Source organism: Oryza sativa, chromosome 3, assembly GCF_034140825.1.
Source record: "Oryza sativa Japonica Group chromosome 3, ASM3414082v1".
Lineage (NCBI taxonomy): Eukaryota > Viridiplantae > Streptophyta > Magnoliopsida > Poales > Poaceae > Oryza > Oryza sativa.
Window position 1 is genome coordinate 14,445,839 of NC_089037.1, and position 19,515 is coordinate 14,465,353.

General features: G+C 47.1%; 2 protein-coding genes across 2 annotated transcripts; one reads left to right on the forward strand and one right to left on the reverse strand.

Annotated features, from left to right (window-relative positions):
- Positions 1–5: 5 nt before the first annotated feature.
- LOC4332894 (uncharacterized) lies at positions 6–3,609 on the forward strand. Its single transcript, XM_015772621.3, has 2 exons — positions 6–2,500; positions 2,782–3,609. Exons 1-2 carry the CDS (start codon positions 419–421, stop codon positions 3,256–3,258), a joined length of 2,559 nt encoding a protein of 852 aa, XP_015628107.1. The 5' UTR covers positions 6–418; the 3' UTR covers positions 3,259–3,609.
- Positions 3,610–12,568: 8,959 nt separating this feature from the next.
- Positions 12,569–16,412, reverse strand: LOC4332895 (eudesmanediol synthase). Its single transcript, XM_066308273.1, has 6 exons — positions 16,252–16,412; positions 15,594–15,885; positions 15,064–15,439; positions 14,048–14,266; positions 13,799–13,934; positions 12,569–13,660 (listed from the first exon to the last, which is right to left on the reverse strand). Exons 1-6 carry the CDS (start codon positions 16,348–16,350, stop codon positions 13,091–13,093), a joined length of 1,692 nt encoding a protein of 563 aa, XP_066164370.1. The 5' UTR covers positions 16,351–16,412; the 3' UTR covers positions 12,569–13,090.
- Between the last annotated feature and the right edge of the window lie 3,103 nt (positions 16,413–19,515).

Genomic DNA, 19,515 nt, shown 5'->3' on the forward strand with positions numbered 1-19,515 from the left:
ACACCTTAACTTCCATTAGCTGATAGTAATATACTAGTAGTACTCACTCCGTCGCAAAAAAAAAAAAAAGACAAACCCTAATTTCCGTGTCCAACGTTTGACTGTCCGTCTTATTAAAAAAATTATAAAAAAAATTAAAAAGATAAGTCACGCATAAAATATTAATCATGTTTTATCATCTAACAACAATGAAAGTACTAATTATAAAAAAATTATATAAGATAGACAGTGAAACGTTGGCATGAAAATTTAGGGCTTGTCTTTTTTTTTTTTTTTGGACGGAGGGAGTACGTAGTAGTAGCTTCTATCATCAACGACAAATCTCCCGTTGTCTTGTCTTCTCTTCGCACCCTAAGATTTCCACGTCGTCGATGCCTTTTCGTTGTTCGCGTCGGGTTCACCAGCTAGGTGGTTCGCCATGAAGTACAGGAAGGGGGTCGCCGGCGAGTCCAACGATGACGACGGCTCGACGAAACGAGGTCGTGACGCTACACCGAGCATCCAGGTGGAGATCGCTGAGTACCATGGAGGCGGCGGCGGCGGAGGAGGTCTTGGCAACGGGGGCGGTGGCTCGGCGTCGTTCTTCGAGCCGTGGCGGGAGGCCACGCCGGGAAGCGGGAGCGGACACGGGAGCTCGGGCAGGGGCGGCGGCGGGCGCGAGCCGCCGGAGAAGCGGCTCACGCTGTTCTCCCTCCGCCTCGCCGTGCTCGAGAAGGCGGCGAGCGGGCTCGGGATGCTCGACTTCATGTGGGCGACGGTGGTGCTCCTCGGCGGCTTCGCCAGCGCGCTCAAAATCACCGACTTCTGGTGCGTCACCGTCATCCTCGTCGGCGAGGGCGCGCGCGTCTTCGGCCGCAGCCACGAGCTGGAGTGGCAGCACCACTCCACGCTCACCTCCACCGCCGGCAGCGCGCTGCGCTCCAGCTCACGGCTCTTCCGCCGCCTCGTGCACGCGCTCGACGACCCGGCCGCCGCCACCGTCACCGGCGGCGCTCGCGGCCAGGACGCGCGCGACAGGGCGGCGCAGTTCCAGCGACAGATCGTCGCCTTCATGAAGCAGCGCGCCTGGCACGCACCCGACGTGTCGCTGCTCCCTTACACCGGCTGGGTCTTCGTCTCCAAGAAGATCGGGAGGCTCCTCAACTGGCTGCAGGTGCTCTCCGCCTTCACCTGCGTCGCGCTCTCCGTGATGCGGCTATGGCGGCATGATTTCGGCGACGAGCCCAACAAGCGGCCGGCGCTGCTGCTCTTCTACACGTTGGCGTTGATCGAGGCGCTCCTCTTCCTGCTCGAGAAGGCGTACTGGACATGGAAGATCTCCGTGCGGAAGCTGCTCGAGCAGGTGAGCCGCGAGTGCGAGCTCGGTGCGTATGGCCACGTCTCGCTCACGCGCTTCTTCTACGACGCCTACTCGCGCTGCATCAACGGGAGCATCTTCGACGGCATCAAGATGGACCTCGTCACCTTCGCCGAGGAGCTCATCCTGTCCGAGTTCCTAGACGAGCAGCTCATCGGCGTGCGCATCCTGCAGCAGTTCGCCGACGCCAAGGGCTCCGCGCGCGACACGCTGCGCAAGGTCGGCACGAGCGCGCGCTCCATCGAGCGGCTCGTCGAGATGCTCAACTGGAAGCGGCCCGAGGAGGAGGAGGTGCGCTGGTGCGCGGCCCAGGTGGTGTCCAAGCTCGCCGGCAAGCGCCAGAACGCGCTCCGCGTGTCGGGCATCCCCGGCGCCATCGAGTCCGTCATGTCCCTGCTCTACGCCGGCTGGAGCGCGCCCGTGTCGGCGACGCCGCACGACGTCTCGCCGGCGGCGCGGAGGAGCTACGACCACCCGCAGTTCAACCTTCTCGGCCTGCTCATCCTCAAGAGGCTCGCCAGGGACCACGACAACTGCGGCAAGATCGGCAACACGCGTGGCCTCCTCGCCAAGATCATCGAGTTCACGCACGCGTCGCCGGCTCTGCTCCGCAACACGCTGGCGCCGGAGTCGCAGGTGCGCGCCGTGAAGCTCGCGCTGAAGGTCGTCAAGATTCTGGTGTCCACGACGGGCAGCACCGGCAAGATGCTCCGGCGGGGGGTCGCCGAGAACGTGTTCACGGTGAGCAGCCTGCGCGTCGTCCTGCAGCACGGGCAGCAGCACAGGGCTCTGCAGAAGCTGGCCACGGACATCCTGTCGGGCCTGGCCATGGACGACAAGGGCAAGCAGGTGATCGTGGGCACCGGCGGGGTGGTCAAGCAGCTCCTATCGATATTCGTGGATGCCGAGACAGAGCTCGGCGGCGAGGCCGGCGAGGCGCTGGCGATGCTGGCGCTGGAGAGCGAGGCGAGCTGCGCGGCGATCCTCAAACGGGACGACGTGCTCGACCACCTCGTGTCGGCGCTCGAGGGCGACGGCGGGGCGCGTCGTCTGAACGCGGCGAGGGTGCTGCGCAACCTGTGCGCGTACGCCGGCGAGAAGCATCGACCGCGCCTCTCCGCGGTGATCAAAGCGATGCCTGTGGTATGCGTCTTATCCTTACAAGATGAAAATGTTAGTTATCACACTCTGCTTCTACTTGACGCCTCCCGCGTGACCGCGTCCCAGACAATTACGTTTTGGATATCGATGCATTGTTTTTAAATCTGACTTAATTACATTGCGAAAATAATTAAGATTTTTCATATTACTATCTCCAATTCTCCATTCTAAAAAGGGATTTTTGTAGAAGCTTTGTTGAGTCGTGAGACCGTGTCACCGTGATGACTTTTTTGCTGACATGCACAATTGGTTTGATGGTTTAGGTACTGAAGGCCACCATGACCGGCAGCGACAAGATCCTCGAGGTGTCCGTCGGCCTGACGACGCAGATCTGCAAGTTCATCGACGGCGATCGGTTCGCCGACGAGCTGCGCGGCGCCGGCATCGACGAGAGAGCCTACGTGGAGCGGCTGGCGAGCATCCTGCGGGAGCACAGGTACCCGGTGATCAGGGTGCCACGGATGCGGCGGTTCATCGTGCAGCAGGTCATCTGGCTCATGACCTCGTCCTCCTCCGCCGATGGCGGCGGCGGCGGCGGCGGCGGCGCGAACTACGTATCGCTTCTCCGGGAGGCCGGGATGGAGCGGCTGCTGGAGTCCATCGCCGACACCACGTCGGAGCTGGAGTGCTACCACGTGTTCTCCGGCAGCGTGGGCATCAGCAAGCACCGGGAGAGCTTCTCGGCTGCCGTCGACGCCGCGCTGGAGCTGCTCGGCGGCGATGGCCGGAGCTCGAGCTGAGTGATGAGAAATTGCCCGGGATCTGCTGTCTTTATTCCTGCACTAACACAGATCCTTTTTCTTCTTGTTTATTTTTTTTAAAAAAATATTTTTCTTAGTAAAAGATAGCTTATCCTAAACGTGATGCCTCTCGTAGGTGATTCAGTTCATAATTTTGTACAGAACGAACCAATGAACGACAGCAGCTGAGCAGCAAGTACACTGGTCTGACCTTTCACTTTTGTAGGAGTATGAACTTATACAATGTACTACCTCAATTTGTTACAGTTGTAACTATTATACAAGATATAAACACCATCTGATAGTAAGATTCATTGAGATACATTGGTTAAATACAGAGTCATTCACTCATTGCCGTCTACTTTTCTTTGAATGCATGTTTCAAGTTTGGAACGCCAAAATAATCACATGATATTGAATCGTTTCGCTGGTACTCATTCATCATCGAAAAAATCCAACGTCCCACATCATTTCTGTGGAATTCAACGTTTCTGACCGCCTCCACATCGCCTCCTCCCATCCGGCCAGATCGCCGTAATTTTCCATCCCCTCTCGCACAGCGCCCGAATCTCCTCTCCCTCCCTCTCAATCGACGCCATCGATCGATCTCCGTGGCCTCGTGGTCGTGTTGAGGCGGCCATGCTGCCCATAGGTGCCACCGACAAATCGCCGTCCTGCCGCCTAAGCACAGTCCCTATTGGACTCTCGTTGCGCCGGTGATCCGATGGGGGCTTGTGCTTGCCAGTTGCCACGCGGATCAATGAGTTCGAGCAATGTGCTCATGTGCGGAATGAGAGGAGAGACCCCATTCTTGGAGTTCGCTCATGTTTATATAGAGGTTGACATAAGGAGAAATCTCTCTTTTGCCCCTTGGTTACACAATCCTAGCAAGGTTTTTTTTTAAAAAAAAAATACAAGCATATTCCATGGGTATATTCTCCAAGTATATTCTTTCGACATTTTCCGTAGGGCTTAAAGCCTATTATCGACAACCTTGAGAAAAGGTATTTTTCCATAGGGTTTATAGCATATTTCCCGACACCCTTGGAGATAAGGATGCCTATGCGCCAACAACTCCCTCATCAGTGATGTCCCTAGAGTCTACGGGTGCGATGTTGATGCTATATGGTGTCAGCCTTGATCTCTGGGGAGTAGGGGAGGTGGGGGAGGGGGGGGTTCTTTTTGGTGATCTTCAAGGCGAGTGACGTTGACTAAACTGTTGATCCGATTCTATGTAGTTGGCGTAGTAAAGTCTTGCTGCTCTTGTCTTGGCATTGTCTTAACATGGAAATTACAGATGTTATATCTTACCCATGTCTTGATGTTCTACCCAACTTGTCGAGCTTTGCTCATCTTGTCGGGCTTCACCAAACATTTTAGCCTTTCACTTCATGTTGGCCTTCACCCATTTTCAGTCAATGCCTAACATGTTAGGTTTTGACGAACATATCCAGCTTCACCGATCAAGTTGACTTTCTCCCATTTTCGGCCTTCGTCCAATATGCCGGGCTTCGCTGATCATGCGGGCTTTTGCCCATGTTCGATCTTCATCGATCATGTCGTATTTGCACATGGTCTCTTCGTCGAACATCTTGGGCTTCACCGATCATGTTGCTTCACCCATGTTCGGTGATTGCTCAACTTGTTGGTCTTCACTAATCAAGTCAGCATTTGCCAATGTTTGGTCTTTGTCTAACCTGTTGGGCTTCGCCAATATTCAGTCTTCGCCCCAACTTGTTGGGCTTCGCCGAACATTTTAGATGGTCTCTACTATCTAAGTCAAAGACTCCTTAGTCTTCTCAATGTTGAAAAAGAAGGTTTCGAACACATGTCTCACTTCGTTAATCACGTTGATCTTTTCCCATGTTTGGTCTTAATTGAACATTTCCGGCATCATCGAGCATGTCACCTTCGCTAAACATATCGGGATTCGGTGCCAATAATGTCACTTTGCCCATGTTTGGTTTTTACCCAACTTATTGGGCTTTGCTGAACATTTTAGGCTTCATTGGTCATGTCGGCCTTCACCCATGTTCGGTTTTCACCAAACATTTAGGATGGTATCTAACTATCTAAGTGAAGATTCCCTTGGTCTTTTCCATGTTGGAGAAGAGAGTTTTGAATATATGTCTCACTTCGTCGATCATGTCGACCATCGTCAATGTTTGGTCTAAGCTAAACATTTCGGGCATCACCGATCATGTCTCCTTCGCCAATATTCTCTCTTCGCCAATCATGCATGTCGCTTCACTTATGTTTGGTCTTAGCCGAATATTTCGGGTTTCGCCGATCATGTCACTTCACCCATATTCGGTCTTCACCTATGTCCGCTCTTTGCTGCACATTTCGGGTTTTGTCGATCATGTCGGCCATTGCGAATGTTTGGTCATTGCTCAACTTATCGGGCTTCGCCGAACAAATTAGGCTTCGCCAATCATGTTGGCCTTCACTCATGTTCGCTCTTCGCCGAACATCTCGGCCTTCACCAATGTTTGGTCTTTGCAGAACTTGCCGTGCTTCGCCGAACATTTTAGACTTTGCCAATCATGTCGGCCTTCGCCCATGTTCAGGTTGACGTGGCAGCTCATGCTAATGGTGCTGTCGTCGGTGGTGCTTCTCATCATCCCGGCGTTCATGTACGGCTGCATCATTGTTGGCTTTGCTCGTCGGTTCAGGTAGCAGTACACCCACACCAGTGCCATCACCGAGCATGCCGTGTTGTTTGTGCATACGGTGTACTCAATTGTGGTGGAGTAGATCACCATGGCTCAATTCTCAGCGGTGCTAGAAGAGTCGGCATGGCTCGGGCTCAAGCAGGGGCTTGCCAAGGGCGTTAGCATCAACAGCAATGGCATCACCTTTACCATCTTTGCTTTCAACATTTCGGGATTCACTGATTATGTCGGCCTTTGCCAATGTTTGGTCTTCGCCCAAGTTGTCGGGCTTCGCCGATGTTTGCTCTTCTGCCTAACATGTTGGGCTTCGCCGAACATTTCAGAATTCACTGATCATGTCGGCCTTCGCCCATGCCCGTTCTTTGACAAATATTTCGGGCTTTTCCAATTATATATGTCAGCCTATGCCAATGGTCGGTCTTCGCCAAACATTTTGGACTTTGTTGATCATGTCAATTCGCCTATGTTCAGTCTTCGCCAAGTATTTTGGGCTTCGTCGAACATTTCGGATGGTCTCTAACTATCAAGTCAAAGACTCCCTTTGTCAAATATCACAACAAAGCATCGTGGACAAAACGATTATAGCTCAGCTATAAACTTTTATATTTGTCAATTTAATTATTTAGTGGTGATTACATTCGGTACTAAAATAAATTTAAATGACATCAATATTTATATATAGCTAAAATGGTAAAAAGAATACCACTTTTACATTAACGATTCTCAAATGGATTTGCTAAAAAATGTCGACATTTTTTTTTGCTTGGGAACTGTCGATTTGTGATTTGTATTTCGTCAGATCAACATCAAGATTTGTGCAAACAAATAGTAAAAAATTGAAGGCACGCGGAAGAATGGGGAACCAACCAAGAAGAAGTGATGTTGTGATCAAGGGGAACATATCGTACACAAGCTTCTCGTGCACACTCCGATCCATACACACCAACTAGCAAATATCACAGAAAATTCTATAAAAAAGTTACACATACTTTTAATAGTATTACATCTACGTGTGAAATCTTATCTTCAAATTCATTATAATTTAGCCGTAACTAGAAGAAAAAATTCTGACAGATTTTTACACTTAAAACTATCGGATTTTTCACTTCTTTTTATTACGGCTAAAATATAATGAATTTGAATACGATACTTTGCATATATGTGTAATACCACTAATTAGGAGTAAATGTTCAAATTTTTCGTAGAATTTTATGTGACATTTTTTAGTTGGTGTGCACGGAGTGTACACGGGAAGCTTGTGTGCATAAAATATGTTCCCGTGATCAAGTATGTATTTAGGTACATGCTCCTTTTACATAGTAGTTACAGTAAAATTATAGTAAATTATAGTATAGTTAGATTTGAATGTTTTTTAACAAAACACTATCGAAAGTTATATGGCTAATCGAACGGAATTGCTAAAGCAATATCGACGGTTCTTTCGGCTGATCTGTGTCGGTTTCACTGGCCATCCGACGACAGATTGAAATATATCTTTACAATCTTCAATAAAATAAATTAAATCTCAAATTAATTTCTAAATTCTTGAACAAATTTAAATTTTAAGTGTATAAAGAGTTTATAAGCTATATACAGCCATTCTACAATCCGATGGAGGAAGCTGTCTTTAGCTATATGGATAACTAAGGCAAAATTACAAATGGCTAGAGTCGTTTTTTTTTAATTTCATTAAGTACGAATTACCCCATTGAACTATCACGACAATATGAATTACCCCCCTAACTATAAAACCGCACATTTGACACCCTAAACTATTAAAACCGGACAAATTTCCCCCTTGGCACAATCCATAGTTGTTTTGATCCTACATGGCATACACGTGACGCCAACGTGGCAATCTAATTAGAAAAAATAATAAAGTAACAATGGGCCCACTTGTCATATACTCCTACCTCACCCCTCTCTCTCTTTTTTTCTTTTCTCTGCCGCTGGGGGCGCGGCGGGCACGGCGAGGAGGACGTGCGGTGGCTGGAGGGCATTGCGGAGGCGTCGCACGGTGGTCGCCACGTCTACGGCGGGTGCGGAGGCAGACTTTTGCAGCGATGAGGGACACCACGGTGACACACCATTCCTCCCTTTCCCCTCTCCTTCTCTTCCAACTCCCTCCCCTTTCCTGCAGTGCGGCGGCAGCGGAGGCAGTCCAGGCGGAGAAGAAGAAGGCGGCGGTGGTGGTGGTTCGGATGGAGAAGGAGGTGGCGACAATGGTGGTTCAGACAGAGAAGGCGGTAGCGACAGCGGTGGTTTAGACGGATAAAACCGTGGCGGGGAGAGTGGGGAGGGCCCGACCATTGCTGTCACCTTCACCCGAGCTCTCTGCCACTAGGGGGCACAGCAGTCGCGGCGAGGAGGAAGGGGAATGGGCAAGAAGGCAACCGCGTGAAGGGGAATCGATGCCTCCGCCGCCACCAGCTGCTCAGTCCGCCACCACCTCCGCAATCGGCCTCCTGAGCTCGTGCGCGTGCGAGAGAGAGAGAGAGAGCGTGCGCCGGAGTTGTGTCGTGCGCCAGGTCCCGCCTCCGCCTGCATCGCGGCCACCTGGTATGCCTCCGCCTATGGCACCGGCCGCCTGAGCGAGCTCGGCCTCAACACTGTCACATCCTGATTTTTGTTTCAGGATTTATAAATTATTTAATAAATTAATAATAGAATTTATATTAAATGATCTTTAATTTACAAGTGAAGTTAAATGTGGGAAATAAAATTTCCTAAATATAAAGCATGGATGGATTTAATTTTTATTAAATTCTCCATGATTAAGTCAACTCTCTGAAATATTCTCGGATTTTTCGGAGCTCAATTCTTAAATGATACAAAGAACAGTTCAGTAATTATTTGATCAATAATGATCTAATTATATTTGTTAAGAGCTTTTCTTGTTTAAAAATCCTTAAATTATAAATTGTTGTTTAAAAGGAATTATTAGAAATGATCTTAAAAGCCTAAAAGAGAAGATCTAATTTTAATTTGTTAAATCTCAATATAAAATTGGGCTAGATAAAATTTTGTTAAATACTTTGCTTAATTCTATAATTCCTAGATTTTTCTGGGATTTATTTGAGCTAAGGAAGTATTTTTAATAAATGGAATTGCATTTAAGAAATAATTTAAATTGAAAAAGGTTTTTAAAAGTCTTCTTTTGGCTTTGGGCCGAAAGCCGGCCCAAAACCCTCTCTCTCTCTTTCCCTCGGCCCAGTCCGGCCCAATCCGCCGAGCCGCCGCTCTCCTCTCTCTCTCAGCCGCTGACAGGTGGGGCCCGTTTGTCAGGCCTGTCTTCCTCCTCGCGCCGCCGCCGCCGCCCGAAACCCTAGCGCAAGCCGCCGCCGTCTCCTTCCAAATTCGGTCGATCCTTTCCTTCTCCGGCCGAATTGATTGAGGGGAAACGATCTCCGGGATCTCCTCCACCTTTTCCCCTTTGGAAACATCGGCTAAATCGGCTTGGAAAGTGTTTGATTCGAGGTCGAATCGGATCGGCTATTCTCTCTCCGAGCCCGATCTTTCCTTCTCGTCGCCGGTCGCCGTGGGCCTTCGCCGCCACCTTCCAACCCCTATATAAGGATCCCCGAGCTCTCCTCTACCCGCTGCCTCCCTCGCCTTCGCCTCTCGCCGTCGGAAGCGCTCTAGCGCCGTGAGACCTCGCGCCGCCGTCGTCGCCGCCGCTCCAGCCGTCCTTCGCCGCCGTTCCGGTCGTCGCCGTCGCTCGGGGAGGCCGCCATCGTGGTCGCCAAGTCGCCGCCGTCCTCGTCCGCCCCTTCGCCGTCGCCGAAGATCGCCGGAGCACCGTCGCCGCCGTCGACCCGATCTCCGCCGCCGCTTCTTCCTCGTCGCCGGCGCCGTCCGTTGCTCTTCCGCCGTGGTTTTGGTCACCGGTGAGTTCGCCGCGTCGCCCTCTACCCGTTGGTGCCCTCCGTTCGTGCCGAAGCGCCGCCGTTCGCCGGTGAGCGTGCGCCGTCCGAGCCGCCGAGCCGCCGCCGCCGGTGGTGACGTCATCGCTGACGTCATCGGGACCGTCCGTCGCGAGCCGGTCGTGGACCGTCCGATCTCGGCCGTCCGTTTTGGATAGGGTTGATCTCGGCCGTCCGTTCCCGTGAACCGCCGCCGTGCGCCCGGTCCACCGCAAACCCTAGCCGCTGACGCAATAATCCTCCTTTTCCTTTTCAAAAATAATTCATTATTGCGTCATAATTCAATTAAAATCCATATAAGTGTTTTAATCCGATTTAATCTTTAAAAATTCATAACTAATTCATTGTAACTCAGTTTAATGTGGTTCAAGTTGCAAAAGTTGTATAAAATAAAGATCTACATATTAAAATTGTCCATAAATTGAATTAAATTTATTTAATTCTTTTTAAATGGGCTTTAATTATATTTAATCTTGTAAAATTCATAATAAATTCATTTGAAGTCAGAATGAGGCCGTTCAAGTCTCATAATTCATCTAAAATCATGATCTACATGTTTGTTTACTTTTTATGTATTGTTTATTTGGTTTTTATTAGTCTTTTTCTTCGTTTTACGTGTTAGCTTGTCGTTTCCGTCGTTGCGAAGGTTCGCGAGTGCGCCGGAAGTATTCAAGAAGATTAATTGAAGACCGATTATTGCAAGGCAAGTCACACAGATCCTAAACACAATCCTTTGAGCATGTTGATCCTATATTTAAATTCTCTATTTATTTCAACTGTGCATTTATTTTCGAATGTCACTGGGTGGTGTGAATCTATTCCTTTGTTATGGCCTGTTTGCATTGATTACTTTATTCCTTGATACCTTGGGTTATTATAACTTGACTAGTTGAGCTATATATATTGGTTCAGCTAGATATTAGATATGATTGCTTAGCCATGCTTAGAAACATTAGCACACAATTGGGATAACTAATGTTTCACTATCACTTATGGTTATATTTAATGGTAGCTCACGATGGTCAATCGTGATTGGTTAATTAATTACTTGCCAACTAAAACTTGATAATGGTGGGTTGTGAGCACATGGTTTTGAGAGTCGTGCTCATGACAATTAAGGACCGGTTCGCGAGCTACTATTGTGAAACATTAATCGTGCCAACCACAAGCCAGCGTGGGCAACGGCTTTACCTTTTGTATAGCATGGTTCATTGCGGAGCACCAGACTGAGAAGTGGCGGAGATAAGCCCACGGGGGTCGCTGGGGAGTCCATGCCTTGTTTTATAAGGGGGTGATTATGATCCAGGAATGGTGCGCTGCGGTGGATTGTGTTATGCAAGGGGTACTGTCACAGCCCCTTTCCGAGGTACCGTGGTGGTACTGAGGCACATGGTGACATGATGTGGGGCTGTGTCTTGTGGGTACAGTGGTACACCTCTGGCCAGAGTAAAACTATTCGAATAGCCGTGCCCGCGGTTATGGGCGAGTTGAGTAATGTTTTTCGTGATTAGTCTCACACCTCTCATAATTAGTTATTGATGTTTTACTGGTAATAATTTGCTTAGCTCCTGGTTTGGAGTTAGATCTGTACAGCCGGGTATGGTTGTTCAGGATGGTTGGGCCTGTGCAGCATGGGTGTGCTGTTCAGTGTTGATTAAAATTTCTGATTAACTACTCCACTGTTTTATTTCTCTTAAATGTTTTGCTAAATGCTGCTTTTGCAAATGAGCCTATATTATGCCATCCTTTGGTATCCTTGTGCACTTGCATATTTGCTGTGTGGCTTGCTGAGTATGTCATATGCTCACCTTGCAATAATCAATCAACCTCAGTCGAAGAAAAAGGATCCAGAAGGAGAAAACGTTTGGCTTATACCCCAGTTGAGCTGCCTGTGGGAGTGGAGCCGGAGCTTCGCTAGATTTTATTTTCCGCTGCAGTTTTCTTCTTAGTGAGGACTAAGTGCCTCATAAGTAAGTATTTATCGTTTTAGTTAATTTGATGAATCTGTATATTAAATTGTCAGTTTATGTACCTCGGCTGATTCCTGGACCAGGATTTTATGCACAAATAAGTTCGGAAATTACTAGTGAATTTCCGGGCGTGACAAACACTCGCCACCCAGGCGAACTCTGCCTCTGCTGCCGACCGCCTGGTCCGCCTTCGCCTCTACAGTCACTTGCCCGAGCGCGTGCAGGGGGGGAGGAGAGAGAGACCCGAGAGGGAGAGTCATGACAGGTGGGCCTAGGATTTTTTTGTTTGATTAGATTGGCACGTTGGCATCACGTGTACAAGCTCAAGTCAAAACCGCTCAAAACAGTGTCGAGGGAGGTAATTCATCCAGTATTAAAAGTTTAGGATGTGTAATGTCTGGTTTTCGGGTTCAAGAGGGTAATTCGAACAACCGCGCCATAGTTCAGGGGGGTACTTCGTACTTTTCCTTTCATTAAATCCCACTTATTATTGTATAAGCTACATGGAACCATATGTATTTTATCATGTGACACATAAACCTAGGTATTATGACCCTAAAGTTTCACAAAACAACACCGTTAACCATTTTAACATAGTCTGCTATCTCTTCCCTTTCCATGCCTTTGATTCATCCCGGATTGTGTTGATGTGCACATGAACAAAAGTGCACATTCCTATCCGCTCTTCATTCAGGCCCGGTCCGCCCATCTGCTGCTAGGTCTAAGAATGGAATTTAAGACGTGATTCTAGAACTCAAAAGTGTAGTAGATAATATAGTTTTGTGATGCGTTAGGACCTTAATACCCAGGATTATGTGACACTTACCAAAATTCATGTGGTTCATGAAACTTAGACCATAGGTGAGGTTCAATAAACTTTACTCTCTCTCTCTCTCTCTCTCTTTTAATCTCAGCTGACTCATACGCTGTCGGATTCATGGACAGTGCACTACATACAGGGAGTCATAGAAGGTATAGTAGAGATACTGGTGGATTTGCTCCATCTTATCTGTAATTAAGATACACACATGCATATTAATTTATTACACATACATGCAAACGTTACACGATTTTACCCACGTACTAGTATATAGTACTCACTCTATTTCATAATATAAAATTTTTTAGCATTGTTCATATTCATATATGTTAATGAATCTAGAAATACATTAACATCTATATAAATGTAAACAATGCTAAAAAGTCTTATATTATAAAACGGAGAAAGTATATGTGTACGTATGTGCATATGCTTGCTGTATATCTAATCAAACAGCTGGGAGGGGTTTGCGAGGAAGAAGTTGGTGACGAGGTCTTTGATGTCGGCGCCGAAGGTGTACCCGTCCCTGCCACCGAGATAGATCACCTCCAGCATCCTCGTCAGGTTCACCACCAGCCGCGCCGCCGGGAGCAGATGATCAGCCCGACCACCCATCTCCACGCACTCCCGGTTGATCGTCCTCCACGCGCGCTCCGCCATCGCGGCAACCGCCGCCACGGCCTCCTCCCCGCCCACGCCGCGCTCCGCCATGTAGCACTCCACCGTGCTCGCCATGTCCCTGCCGCTCCTCCCGGTCCTGTAGGAGGCGACGTCGTTGAGGAAGCGGGCTAGCTCCCCGCTGGCGCGGGCCAGGGCGGGGACGGCAGCCGCCCACCCGAACGCCTCCGCGGTCGCCGCGCCGTCGCCGTCGCGCACGCCCAACAGCACCACCGGGGCCAGCTCCGGGAAGCCGGAGGACATGACAGACACGTCCAGATGCTCGGCGAAGCTGGGCATGTATTTGTCGCTCGACCATTGGGCCTCACGGAGGTAGTATTCCGACAACTGCTTGTACTGTAGCATGTATATATAAGACATAAATTATGGTAGGTGCAGGAGAAACAATCAAATTAAATTGTGTGGATGAATATGATGATCGAACGTGCACGTTGAATATGATGTGTCTTCATTTTCTGTGTACCAGGATTTTACCCCAGTTTTGGCGTAAGACATGCGGTACTTCTCGGTTGGCTCCAAGCAATCCTCTAACTCTTCAAAGTTGTTCAGTAACTTTATGTAGAAGGCATGAAGATATTCGGGTAGAATAGAGACCGCGCTCTTATCCCATCTACATACATACAAGGATAAACTAATTTAGTGCTCTTTGATTAAATAACAACTAGACCATCATTAACTTTTATATAAGTACATCTTTTGTTCTTAAAAAAAATTACAAATTACCTCTGTATAGCTTTGTTGAGCTTGTGGCACTCCTCTAAGGTGGCGTGGGCGTCGTAAGTATCGTCCATCAAAGACATGAGTCCAAAAACTTTGGTGAACATGATACGTGCGCGAGAGTACTCCTCCTCGTGGTATATGCCGCACGTCCAGAAGTAGTTCTCCACGATACGGTCTCTAGCATAACTTAGCTTCACGCTATTGTACAGGTCTTTCCACCAGCTGCGCATACATACATTTGAACTCATCCAAAAGCTGGTTTGAACTAATTGGTGAATTTGGCAATTGAACATGCACTTATTAGTCATAATAGATTGACATAGCCAATTGGTGACTACTGGAGTACATCCGTTCGTAGAGCAAAGCTCCGGTACTTTTTACTAGTAGTATATTACCATCAATAGTATTAAGGGTATATCAGTAATTTACTAATACAGTGATTAGAGGTAACTTTATCATTTATGTTTTTTCTTGGGCTAGATCGATATGTGGTCATCCATTGCATTGGGATCGCTCATATTCCATCGAAAAGTAAAAAAGAAGGAAAAAAATTAGTCACTGGTAAATGACAATTTTATCCACATATTGATGTCCATCCACATTTCCAGTACCGCGATGGTAGTATAAATAGATCTAAACCTTCGATCAAATGAAATCAACGATTTAGATTATTTTCTATTACCAGTAGAAAGCATCGTAGTGGGGCTCCTATTCATATTATATATATGTCGTTTTAACTTTTTCTTTAATGGAGTATCAAACTTTCTTAAGTTTAAATTTATAGAAAAATATAAAAATATTTTTTAAAAACAAACATATAATTAAAATACATCAAATACCATTTTTAATGGAACCGAGGGTATAGTAGATGTTGTTAATTTTTTATATGATTTATAAAACTTAAGTAAATTTGACAAGTAAAATAAGACAAAACGACTTATAATAAAAAAAGACTAAATAAATAGGGAGCAGGTAAGTTAAAGAGTCAAAGAGGGAAAAAAAAGTGAGGAGAAACTTACATGGTGAGGGCCTTGAGCTCCCTGAGGTGGAGAGACCTGACGAGCTCAAAGTCCAGTTTGGCTAGCTCCAGCGCCACGCCGTCGAAAGCTGGTTCGTGCTCGTACTCGGCGATGTAGCGTATCGTCTCTAGCTGCTTGGGCGCCCGTGGCAGAGGGATGTCGAAGGCGCGGGAGACCTGCTCGGCCATCGACGACTTCAGCTTGCCTTCCACGGACTGAATTAGGTGGTGCCTCGCGAACGCGATCGCGTCATCCAGCGCCTCCTCGCCAGGCATGGCCATGTGAGCCGCGTTGTACAGGCTTAGCAGGCCCCTCGTGTCACTGCTTAGGCTCGCTCTGAAACTGCCTCTATTGTCTCTGAACTTGTCGAATACATCTTTTTTATTTTTTTTTCATGCGCGGATAGTTCGTATCAGTACAAGAACCCATATGTCCTAGTTAACATATATATATTGTGTTCTGGAGATACGTATGTTGGTTAAAACATATGTTAACCCATATGTGAAGAAGTAAACTCTTTAATATTGTACCTGCAGTTACCCCAAAGCCGTGCTGGCGAAGTAGACGGAATCGGAGGGAAGTAATGTGGAGGCCGTCGTCGGCGGCGGCGGAAGGGCAGTCCTGTTCCTGGCGGTGTACGCGGCGTAACATCGCCGCGATCTCGCGACGGAAGTGGCTGTCTATGCCGAGGCGTTCGAGCGTGTCGACTAGCATCACCATGTTGGCGACACTGCTGCCGCTGCTGCTCGTGGCCTCCAACAGCTTGCGGCGAACTTGCTCCTTTAGCTGTTCCGCTCGTTCTCTCGTGCAGTACTGATCATCCTCTGATGATCTCAGCTGCTTGCTTAATAAGTAGTACGTCGTTTTAAGTTTTGGTTTGTAACGTTCCACCGACCATGTTAGCTTATTCAAAAGATTATAAAATTATTATTTATTTTGTTTGTGATTTGTTTTATTATAAAAATACTTATAATTTATCATTTTTTTATATTTACACTAATTTTTTAAATAAAACAAATGGTTAAACATTGCAAGTAAAAAGTTAAAATGATATTTAATTTGAGATGGAGGGAGTAATATGTTGTCAAATTACTAATTATAAGCCTATGTATTATGTATATAAGGAAATAAGTAGAGTAATAATATAATTGTATATATGTGTACTCATGTTGTGTTTAATCTTCATGCCTGTGAATCGGAAGGGGTGTAGGTGATGAAGAAGTCGCCCCACACGGATGGTGCAAAAGCTTGGCCGGTGGTAGCAGTGGTAACCTCGCTCACAGACATGTTGCCGATGAGCGTTTTGTCAGTTACAAAACTTGTCGACTTTTGCTTGCTAGGTACTTGGATGGTCTAACTACATCTCTCACGGTCTCTATTTATAGACAAACAACCCTCTCCTTGTACAGCTATTGAATCACCTAGCTAGCGAACCCTAGCGTATCTATGCATGTTGGGTTTGCAGTTCTATGTTAAAAAGATTATAATTACTAATTTTATAGCAAGGGATATAAGTACAACCTTTTTTTTTTGTTGCACTACATTTTTGAAGAATGCTGCGATAGCTTGGGCTCCCTCACTTCACCTTAAATATACGGATTATCTCTGGTGTTGGTCTACTAGAAAAACGATTTTTTATGGTGTTGGTCTATGATTTTCGCTAGTGGAAAAATGCCAAAACCGCCAGCAAGATCGTAACGAGGGGGTGAGGGGCACCGACCGCCAGTGAAAATGGATCTTCGCTGGCGGCCACGTTATACCGTCCGCCAGCGAAGATATGTTCATTTTGTCTGGTGGTCACTTAGATGCGCCGCCAGCAAAAATGGATAATTTTCGCTGGCGGTTGGGTTAAATAGTTCGGTAGCGAAGATACAATTATTTTTGTTGGCTGCTCACTTAAGCAACCGCCAGCCAAAATCGATTTTCGCTGGCGTTCTTAAAAAAAATCCGCACATAAAAAAAATAACCGCCCGCCCATACCCTTATCCACCTACCACCAAAAATAACCGCCCGCCCATACCCTTATCCACCTACCACCATAGAATAAAAATATTTCCACCAAATTCCAGCACCCTCCTCTCCTCCTCCCCTCCTCCCAGGCGGCGACGGCGGGGTTCTCGGGTGGCGGCGGCGGCTCCGGCAGCTGTGCGTGGTGGCGACGGCGACGGGAGGCGGTCGTCGGGGGGTGCGGCGACAGCAATGAGAGGAGCCGTCGGGGGGGTCGACTGCGACGGGGGGCGTGGCGAGCTCCTTCTCCTCCCCCTCCCCCTCCCACGATGGCTTGGTGCTGCGACGGTCACGACGACGGCTCGTTGCTACGGGGCGCAGCGAGCTCCTCCCCCTCCCCTCCCCCCCTCTTCCTCTCCCAGATCTAGCCGGAGGGGAGGGGGCGACGGCGACCGCGGCGGTGACGGCAGGCAGGCGGTGGCGGATCTGACGACAGGGTCGGCAGCACGAGAGCAACCATGACGACGACGACCATGACCACGGCGACAACGACGACGATGCTGCGCGCGGGCCGGGAGCACGTATCTGGCGGCTTCTTCCCTCCCCTCCTTCTCCCTCTCCCAGAGGGGAGGTGGCAGCGGCGGCCGTGGCGGCGACGGCAGGTGGGCGGCGGTGGCGGATCTGACCGCGGCGGCGACGATGACGCCGCTATCGGCGGCTCGATGCGTGGGCGGCGGATGTGATATTCATGTTTGCTTTGTTGAATGCTTGTTGAAAATGTGGTGAAAATTGATGTATTGTTCTCTGGATGTGGATTTGAGTATGGATCTGATGCCGATTTGAATTGATTTTGAATATGGATTGAAAAAAATGCAGCTGCTCAGGAGGTCGATTGCTATTTTTTTTATTGGAAAAAAATCTTTTCACTGGCGGTCCTCTTAAGGATCCGCCTGCGAAAATAGATTTTCGCAAGTGGTTCTCTTAAGGGTCCACCAGCGAAAATCTATTTTCGTTGGCGGTCCTCTTAAGAGTCCACCTGCGAAAATAGATTTCACAAGCGGTTCTCTTAAGGGTCCGCCAGCGAAAATCTATTTTCGTAAGCGGTCCTCTTAAGCGTCCCGCCTGTGAAAAATCCTATTTTCGCAAGCGGATCGCAACCGCCAGCGAAAATCTTAGATCTTCACTGGCCTTTGCCTTGTGGCGGCTCCAAATACCGCCAGCGAAAACCTAAAATGACCGCCACGAAAAATAGTTTTCCTAGTAGGCGCAATGTCAGTTATAGAACTATCTTCCCATATAATTGGTATCCACTAAGAGATATCCTCTCTTACTATAAAGTTATAACCCACTAACTGCTAAAGCTTAACATGCAAAGATGACACATCATCATCCACTAACAAGATGACACATCATAATCTACTAACAATCATTAAAGTTAAACACCATACAAACATGCTATATTATCTATAAATTTATAATTTATTTAATTTTAGAGCTTTTAAAATGTAAGCATGTTAAATCATCATCGCACATAATTCACATAATATTTTAATATATATCTTTATTATTTTTTATAATATGCTATGTATATGTATAGTTCATCCTCACTGACTACTTAGTTAATGTTATTTCTCTTTTCTCTTAGTGCTTAAATGATTAATCTATGATCCAAATTTTCTTTCTCATTTTCTTCTCTCAATAATTCATATTATCATCTCAATTATTTTTATTCTTTAGATGATTAATCTACGGTCCAAACTATCTCAATACTCTTCTTCTTTCATACAGTCATATCACCTTACTTTTATATTTGAATCATCATTCTACATGCTGTTCAAATTTAAATTATCATAAACCACGTTAACTTACGTAATCTCATGTTGTATATCTATTTTACACATTATTTTTACTTATTATCATACTCAACTGCAACGCGGGATTTCACCTAGTTTACTTCTATAAACACGCAAGAAACATAACCGTTTGAATCGAGAAGCTTCTAATCGATCTAATTCAATCATTTATTAGTCGTGAAGAAAGAGCACTGCAAATTAAAGAACATATATGCTCGTGATATGTGTTGCAGCCTGACGAGACGCCTGGCCTGAAACTGCTAGAAAGGAACCAAACTGCAGGCACACGAGATTAGAAAGTAGAAACTGATCAGTGCGGATATTGTGGCGAACCCAAAACGAAACCAATTGGGATAGCCGCGCGATTAAACATTTGGGATATATAACCGGTTTTTCTTAGGTTGCTCTTAAGTTATATCATTTACTACATCGGCTTACTGTCGGTTAGCTCACGGGAATAATTTTTCTAATGATAAAAATGAATTTTTCAAACGGTTTCTGACACAAAGGCTAGCTCCAAAGTCTGCTAGTGCCACATATCTGCTTTTCCTTTTGGCTAACTTGAGCGGGCACAGGACATTGTGTGTTCTTTTCCTCATAATGGAATGGAATAAGAATATGCACGCTTCACGATCTCACAAACAGTATGATC

What these genes read in the sequence shown, in the direction of transcription:
- LOC4332894 (XM_015772621.3), top strand. Translation starts at nt 419, where the DNA reads ATGAAGTACAGGAAGGGGGTCGCCGGCGAGTCCAACGATGACGACGGC. An exon ending in TGATCAAAGCGATGCCTGTG is followed by an intron (nt 2,501 to 2,781) that starts GTATGCGTCTTA and finishes TTGATGGTTTAG; the next exon opens with GTACTGAAGGCCACCATGAC.
- LOC4332895 (XM_066308273.1), bottom strand. Translation starts at nt 16,350, where the DNA reads ATGTCTGTGAGCGAGGTTACCACTGCTACCACCGGCCAAGCTTTTGCA. An exon ending in GAGCTCAAGGCCCTCACCAT is followed by an intron (nt 14,267 to 15,063) that starts GTAAGTTTCTCC and finishes ATGTATGCGCAG; the next exon opens with CTGGTGGAAAGACCTGTACA. An exon ending in TGTCTTACGCCAAAACTGGG is followed by an intron (nt 13,661 to 13,798) that starts GTAAAATCCTGG and finishes TACATGCTACAG; the next exon opens with TACAAGCAGTTGTCGGAATA.